The sequence below is a fragment of the Pristiophorus japonicus genome, chromosome 18 (genome assembly GCF_044704955.1).
Source record: "Pristiophorus japonicus isolate sPriJap1 chromosome 18, sPriJap1.hap1, whole genome shotgun sequence".
NCBI classification, from domain to species: Eukaryota; Metazoa; Chordata; class Chondrichthyes; family Pristiophoridae; genus Pristiophorus; species Pristiophorus japonicus.
The window spans coordinates 29,531,459-29,539,620 of record NC_091994.1 but is presented as its reverse complement, the minus strand read 5'-3'; the positions used below and the strand labels follow the sequence as shown (position 1 = coordinate 29,539,620).

General features: G+C 41.6%; 1 protein-coding gene across 1 annotated transcript; it reads right to left on the bottom strand.

Moving 5' to 3' along the window:
* Positions 1 to 374: 374 nt before the first annotated feature.
* Positions 375 to 4,855, bottom strand: LOC139229007 (uncharacterized). Its single transcript, XM_070860670.1, has 10 exons — positions 4,825 to 4,855; positions 4,243 to 4,422; positions 3,962 to 4,123; positions 3,702 to 3,878; positions 2,006 to 2,095; positions 1,803 to 1,919; positions 1,418 to 1,597; positions 1,138 to 1,299; positions 878 to 1,054; positions 375 to 550 (listed from the first exon to the last, which is right to left on the bottom strand). Exons 1-10 carry the CDS (start codon positions 4,853 to 4,855, stop codon positions 375 to 377), a joined length of 1,452 nt encoding a protein of 483 aa, XP_070716771.1.
* Positions 4,856 to 8,162: the final 3,307 nt, after the last annotated feature.

Genomic DNA, 8,162 nt, shown 5'->3' with positions numbered 1-8,162 from the left:
GACTGATGCAAAATATTTGTCAAAGTGCTGCAATGGTTTCCATTCTACCTGTTTCAGTGGTAACTGAAGTCAATGTCGTGCTTCCTGGTGAAGATGATTGTGTGGCTGAGCTTGGTCTTGTTGATATGGAATTTGTTGCCTGCACTGTACTGCCAGATGAAGGTGTTGCCTGTGCAGATGTTATTGCTGATAATCCAGATTTAGTTGACGTGGCTGCAATAGATGCACCTTTTGAAAGAATACATTCATTTATGCGCATGAATTCTACAATCCCTATTGTGCATGGACGTAACAAATACAGTTTCTTGTTGCAAGACACAGATTTTCAACGTGCTCTCTGACATGAAACTCCACATTGTAAAACAACAAATGAATTAAAAGAGAGCACTGCAAACTGTTGTCCCACAATAGGTTGTTAATTGTTTTGTCTTACTTGTTGCTGTTGTGGCTAATGTCACAGTAGTGCTCGTGATGGAAGGTGATTGTGTTGGTGATGAATTTGCTTTCTCTGTTGTACTGAGCACTCTCGATGTTAACCGTGTAAAGGTTGCTGTCAATGAAAAGGAATATGGTTAATGGAGCTGTTTTTGATTCCTTTTTGGAATGAACAGAATTCTACCTCTTTGCAATCATTTTCGGGCAGATTGTAGGATCCTGTGCTCCCAGTGAAAGTGTGTGCTGGAAGAGACCGTGGCCTAGACGGTCAAGGTTACAGGACTGCAACCCTCTCTGTGCACAACGCTGTCTTCATGACATCTAACTGCTTGGAGCATGGGATGGGGAATTTTGCCTTCGAATCCAACATTTCACAAATTCTTAACTCAGTAACTTTACTTGCAGTATTTCACAAACTGTGGTGTCGGAACTTCCATCGTACCTGTTTCAGTTGTAGCAAGTGTCACGATCGTGGTTGTCGAGGAAGATGATTCTGATCCTGAAATTGGTGGCGTTGATCTAAAATTTGTTGTGTCTACTGCAGCAGAAGATGACAATGTTGACAGTGGAGATGATGGTGATGACTCAGTGGCAGATGATTGCAGTGTACTGGATCCACCTTTCGAAATCAAAACAGAATTATTTTTCTGGCCATGAATTTCATATTGAACACCATGTATTGCATAATTGACTTTGTCTTACTTGTTTCAGTTGTGAATATTGTCCCAGTACTGCTAGTCAGTGGAGGTGATTGTGTTGGTGGGGAATTTGTTATCTCTCTTGTCCCGACGGATGACACTGATGATTGTGGAGTTGTTTCTGGAGATGATGTGATTGAAGTTGATGCTGATATTTTTGAAGCACCTTTTGAAAAAACAGTAATATCTATGTTTGTGATCTTTCAAATACATTTTCCTCAATTTCTAAAAGCCTTGCAGTGACAAATAATGTTCATAAATTGCTGCAATGGTTTCCATCCTACCTGTTTCAGTGGCAACTGAAGTCAATGTCGTGCTTCGTGGTGAAGATGATTGTGTGGCTGAGCTTGGTCTTGTTGATATGGAATTTGTTGCCTGCACTGTACTGCCAGATGAAGGTGTTGCCTGTGCAGATGTTATTGCTGATAATCCAGATTTAGTTGACGTGGCTGCAATAGATGCACCTTTTGAAAGAATACATTCATTTATGCGCATGAATTCTACAATCCCTATTGTGCATGGACGTAACAAATGCAGTTTCTTGTTGCAAGACACAGATTTTCAACGTGCTCTCTTACATGAAACTCCACATTGTAAAACAACAAATGAATTAAAAGAGAGCACTGCAAATTGTTCTCCCACAATATGTTGTTAATTGTTTTGTCTTACTTGTTGCTGTTGTGGCTAATTTCAAAGTTGTGCTCGCTGTGGAAGATGATTGTGTTGGTGATGAATTTGCTCTCTCAGGTGTACTGAGCACTGTAGATGTTAACTGTGGAATGGTTGCTGCAAATGAAAAGGAATATGGTTACTGGAGCTGTGCTGTATTCCTATTTGGAAAGAACAGAATTCTACCCCTCTGCAATCTTTACAGGGCAGATTGTATGAGCCTGAGCAACCAGTGTAAATCTGTGCATTAGGAGACTTGTGGCTTAGATGATCAGGATTACAGGACTGCAGTCCTACATAAGAACATAACAACATAAGAATTAGGAACAGGAGTAGGCCATCTAGCCCCCCGAGCCTGCTCCGCCATTCAACAAGATCATGGCTGATCTGGCCGTGGACTCAGCTCCACTTACCCGCCCGCTCCCCATAATCCTTAATTCCCTTATTGGTTAAAAATCTATCTATCTGTGACTTGAATACATTCAATGAGCTAGCCTCAACTTCTTCCTTGGGCAGAGAATTCCACAGATTCACAACGCTCTGGGAGGAGAAATTCCTTCTCAACTCGGTTTTAAATTGGCTCCCCAGTATTTTGAGGCTGTGCCCCCTCGTTCTAGTCTCCCCGACAAGTGGAAACAACCTCTCTGCCTCTATCTTGTCCATTCCTTTCATTATTTTAAATGTTTCTATACGATCACCCCTCATCCTTCTGAACTCTAATGAGTAAAGACCCAGTCTACACAATCTATCATCATAAGGTAACCCCCTCATCTCCGGAATCAGCCGAGTGAATCGTCTCTGTACCCCCTCCAAAGCTAGTATATCCTTCCTTAAGTAAGGTGACCAAAACTGCACGCAGTACTCCAGGTATGGCCTCACCAATACCGTATACAATTGCAGAAGGACCTCCCTGCTTTTGTACTTCATCGCTCTCGCAATGAAGGCCAACATTCCATTCACCTTCCTGATTACCTGCTGCACCTGCAAACTAACTGTTTGGGATTCATGCACAAGGACCCCCAGGTCTCTCTGCACCGCAGCATGTTGTAATTTCTCCCCATTCAAATAATATACCCTTTTACTGTTTTTTCCCAAGGTGGATGACCTCACACTTTCCGTAATTGTATTCCATCTGCCAAACCTTAGCCCATTCGCTCAACCTATCTAAATCTCTTTGCAGCCTCTCTGTGTCCTCTACACAACCCGCTTTCCCACTAATCTTTGTGTCATCTGCAAATTTTGTTGCACTACACTCTGTCCCCTCTTCCAGGTCATCTATGTATATTATAAACAGTTGTGGTCCCAGCACCGATCCCTGTGGCACACCACTAACCACCGATTTCCAACCCGGAAAGGATCCATTTATCCCGACTCTTTGCTTTCTGTTAGCCAGCCAATTCTCTATCCACGCTAATATATTTCCTCTGACTCTGCGTAACTTTATCTTCTGCAGTAACCTTTTGTGTGGCACCTTATCGAATGTCTTTTGAAAATCTAAATACACTACATCCATCAGTACCTCTATCCACCATGCTCGTTATATCCTCAAAGAATTCCAGTAAATTAGTTAAACATGATTTCCCCTTCATGAATCCATGCTGCGTCTGCTTGATTGCACTATTCCTTTCTAGATGTCCCGCTATTTCTTCCTTAATGATAGTTTCAAGCATTTCCCCGACTACAGAAGTTAAACTAACCGGTCTATAGTTACCTGCCTTTTGTTTGCCCCCCTTTTTAAACAGAGGCGTTTCTGAGTCCAGCGCTGCCTTCAGGACATCTAACTGCTTGGAGCATGGGATTGGGGAATTTTGCCTTCCAATCCAACATTTCACATATTTTTAACTCAATAACCTTACTTGCAGTATTTCACAAATTGTGGTGTCGTAAATTGCATCGTACCTGTTTCAGTTGTAGCAAGTGTCACTATCGTGCTTGTTGGGGAAGATGATTCTGATCGTGAAATTGATGGTGTTGATCTAGAACTTGTTGTGTCTACTTTAGCAGAAGATGACAATGTTGACAGTGGAGATGATGGTGATGACTCAGTGGCAGATGATTGCAGTGTACTGGATCCACCTTTCGAAATCAAAACAAAATTATTTTTCTGGCCGTTAATTTCATATTGAATACCATTTATTGCATAATTGACATTGTCTTACTTGTTTCAGTTGTGAATATTGTCCCAGTACTGCTAGTCAGTGGAGGTGATTGTGTTGGTGGGGAATTTGTTATCTCTCTTGTACCAATGGATGACACTGATAAATGTGGAGTTGTTTCTGGAGATGATGTGATTGAAGTTGATGCTGATATTTTTGAAGCACCTTTTGAAAGAACAGTAATATCTATGTTTGTGAACTTTCGAATACATTTTCCTCAATTTCTAAAAGCCTTGCAGTGACAAATAATGTTCAACAAAGTGCTGCAATGGTTTCCATCCTACCTGTTTCAGTGGCAACTGATGTCAATGTTGTGCTTCCTGGTGAAAATGATTGTGTGGCTGAGCTTGCTCTTGTTGATATGGAATTTGTTGCCTGCACTGTACTGCCAGATGAAGGCGTTGCCTGTGCAGATGTTATTGCTGATGACCCAGATTTAGTTGACATGGCTGCAATAGATGCACCTTTTGAAAGAATACATTCATTTATGCGCATGAATTCTACAATCCCTATTGTGCATAGACGTAACAAATACAGTTTCTTGTTGCAAGACATATGGTTACTGGAGCTGTCCTTTATTCCTCTTTCGAAATAACAGAATTTTACCCCTCTGCAATCTTTACAGGGCAGATTGTATGAGCCTGAGCAACCAGTGTAAATCTGTGCATTAGGAGACTTGTGGCTTAGAAGACCAGGATTACTGGACTGCAGTCCTCTCTGAGTCCAACGCTGCCTTCAGGACATCTAACTGCTTGGTGCATGGGAATGGGGAATTCTGCCTTCTATTACAACATTTCACAAATTCTTAACGCAATAACCTTACTTGCAGTATTTCACAAATTGTGGTGTCGTAAATTGCATCGTACCTCTTTCAGTTGTCGCAAGTGTCACACTCATGCTTGTCGGGGAAGATGATTCTGATCGTGAAATGGATGGTGTTGAATTTCTTGTGTCTACTGTAGCAGAAGATGATAATGTTGACAGTGGAGATGATGGTGATGACTCAATGGCAGATGATCGCATTGTACTTGATCCACCTTTCGAAAGCAATACAAAATTATTTTTCTCGCCGTGAATTTTATATTGTACACCATGTGTTGTATAATTGACTTTGTCTTACTTGTTTCAGTTGTGAATAATGTCCCAGTACTGCTAGTCAGTGACGGTGATTGTGTTGGTTGGGAATTTGTTGTCTCTCTTGTACTGGTGGAAGACACTGATGAATGTGGAGTTGTTTCTGGAGATGATCTGATTGCAGTTGATGCTGATATACTTGAAGCACCTTTTGAAGAAACCGTAATGTCTATGATTGTGAACTTTCGAATATATTATCCTGAATTTTTAAAAGACTTGCAGTGACTAATAGTCTTCAATAGAACATAAGAAATAGGAACAGGTGTAGGCCATACAGCCCCTCGAACCTGCTCCGCCATTCAATAAGATCATGGCTGATCTGTTCATGGACACAGCTCCACTTCCCCGCCCGTTCTCCATAACCCCTTATACCCTTATCGTTTCAGAAACTGTCTGTTTCTGTCTTAAATTTATTCAATGTCCCAGCTTCCACAGCTCTCTGAAGCAGCGAATTCCACAGATTTACAACCCTCTGAGAGAAGAAATTTCTCCTCATCTATGTTTTAAATGGGTGGCCCCTTATTCTAAGATCATGCCCTCTAGTTCTAGTCTCCCCCATCAGTGGAAACATCCTCTCTGCATCCACCTTGTCAAGCCCCCTCATAATCTTATACGTTTCGATAACATCATCTCTCATTCTTCTGAATTCCAATAAGAGGCCCAACCTACTCAACCTTTCCTCATAAGTCAATCCCCTATCCCCAGATTCAATCTAGTGAACCTTCTTTGAACTGCCTCCAAAGCAAGTATATCCTTTCATAAATATGGAAACCAAAACTGCACACAGTATTCCAGGCTAGGCCTCAGCAATACCTTGTATAGCTGTGGCAAGACTTCCCTGCTTTTATACTCCATGCCCTTTGCAATAAAAGCCAAGATACCAATGGCCTTCCTAATCACTTGCTGTACCTGCATACTATCCTTTTGTGATCCAGTTCATTGGATATATTCAAGAGTGAGTTAGATATGGCCCTTGCGGCTAAAGGGATCAAGGGTTATGGAGATAAAGCAGGAACAGGGTAGTGAAGGAACGATCAGTCATGATCTTATTGAATGGTGGTACAGGCTCGAAGGGCCGTATGGCCTACTCCTGCACCTATATTCTATGTTTCTATGTTTCTCTGCACAAGTACCCCCAGGTCCCGCTGTACTGTGGCTCTTTGCAATCTTTCTCCATTTAAATAATAACTTGCTCTTTTATTTTTTCTGCTAAAGTGCGTGACCTCACACTTTCCAACATTATACTCCATCTGCCAAATTTTTGCCCACTCACTTAGCCTGCCTATGTCCTTTTGCAGATTTTTTGTGTCCACCTCACACATTGCTTTTCCTCCCATCTTTGTATCATCAGCAAACTTGGCTACTTTACACTCAGTCCCTTCTTCCAAGTTGTTAATATAGTTGGGGTCCCAGCACTGATCCCTGCGGCACCCCACTAGTTACTGGTTGCCAACCAGAGAATGAACCATTTTTCCCGACTCTCTGTTCTCTATTGGTTAGCCAATCCTCTATCCATGCTAATATATTACTACCAACCCCGTGAACTTTTATCTTGTGCAGTAACCTTTTATGTGGCACCTTGTCAAATGCCTTCTGGAAGTCCAAATACACCACATCCACTGGTTCCTCTTTATCCACCCTGTTTGTTACACCGTCAAAGAACTCCAGCAAATTTGTCAAAAATGACTTCCCCTTCATAAATCCATACTGGCTCTGCCTGACGAATTTTGCTTTTCCAAATGTCCTGCTTTTTGTCTGTCTCCTTTTTTAAAAAGGGGCGTTACATTTGCAGTTTTCTAATCTGCTGGGACTTCCCCAGAATCCAGTGAATTTTGGTAAATTACAACCAATGCATCCACAATCCCTGCCATTACTTCTCTTAAAGCCTTAAGATGCAAGCCATCAGCTCCAGTGGATTTATCTGCCTTTAGTCCCATTATCTTACTGAGTACCATCTCCTCAGTGATTGTGATTGTGTTAAGTTCCTCCCCACTAATAGCCCCTTGACAATCCACTGTTGGAATATTTTTGTGTCCTCGATCATAAAGACTGATACAAATTATTTGACAAAGTGTTCCAATGGTTTCCATCCTACCTGTTTCAGTGGTAACTGAAGTCAATGTTGTGCTTCCTGGAGAAAATGATTGTGTGGCTGAGCTTGGTCTTGTTGATATGGAATTTGTTGCCTGCACTGTACTGCCAGATGAAGGTGTTGCCTGTGCAGATGTTATTGCTGATAATCCAGATTTAGTTGACGTGGCTGCAATAGATGCACCTTTTGAAAGAATACATTCATTTATGCGCATGAATTCTACAATCCCTAATGTGCCGGGACGTAACAAATACAGTTTCTTGTTGCAAGACACAGATTTTCAACGTGCTCTCTTAAATGAAACTCCACATTGTAAAACAACAAATGAATCAAAAGAGAGCACTGCAAACTGTTGTCCCACAATGTGTTGCCTGATTGTTTTGTCTTACTTGTTTCTGTTGTGACTAATGTCACAGTAGTGTTCGCTATGGAAGATGATTGTGTTGGTGATGAATTTGCTTTCTCTGTTGCACTGAGCACTGTCGATTTTAACTGTGGAAAGGTTGCTGTAAATGAAAGGAATATGGTTAATGGAGCTGTTTTTGATTCCTTTTTGGAATGAACAGAATTCTACCACTTTGCAATCTTTTTCGGGCAGATTGTAGGATCCTGTGCTCCCAGTGAAAGTGTGTGCTGGAAGAGACTGTGGCCTCGACGGTCAAGGTTACAGGACTGCAGCCCTCTCTTTGCACAACGCTGTCTTCAGGACATCTAACTGCTTGGAGCATGGGATGGGGAGTTTTGCCTTCCAATCCAACATTTCACAAATACTTAACTCAATAACCTTACTTGCAGTATTTCACAAATTGTGGTGTCATAAATTGCATCGTACCTGTTTCAGTTGTAGCAAGTGTCACTATCGTGCTTGTTGGGGAAGATGATTCTGATCGTGAAATTGATGCCGTTGATCTGGAATTTGTTGTGTCTACTTTAGCAGAAGATGACAATGTTGACAGTGAAGATGATGGTGATGACTCA

Coding starts and splice junctions, on each gene's coding strand:
- LOC139229007 (XM_070860670.1), bottom strand. CDS start 4,855: ATGAGTGTGACACTTGCGACAACTGAAAGAG. Junction 1,920..2,005: donor AGGCTCATACAATCTGCCCT/GTAAAGATTGCA, acceptor TTTCATTTGCAG/CAACCATTCCACAGTTAACA. Junction 1,598..1,802: donor ATTAGCCACAACAGCAACAA/GTAAGACAAAAC, acceptor TTCTTTCAAAAG/GTGCATCTATTGCAGCCACG.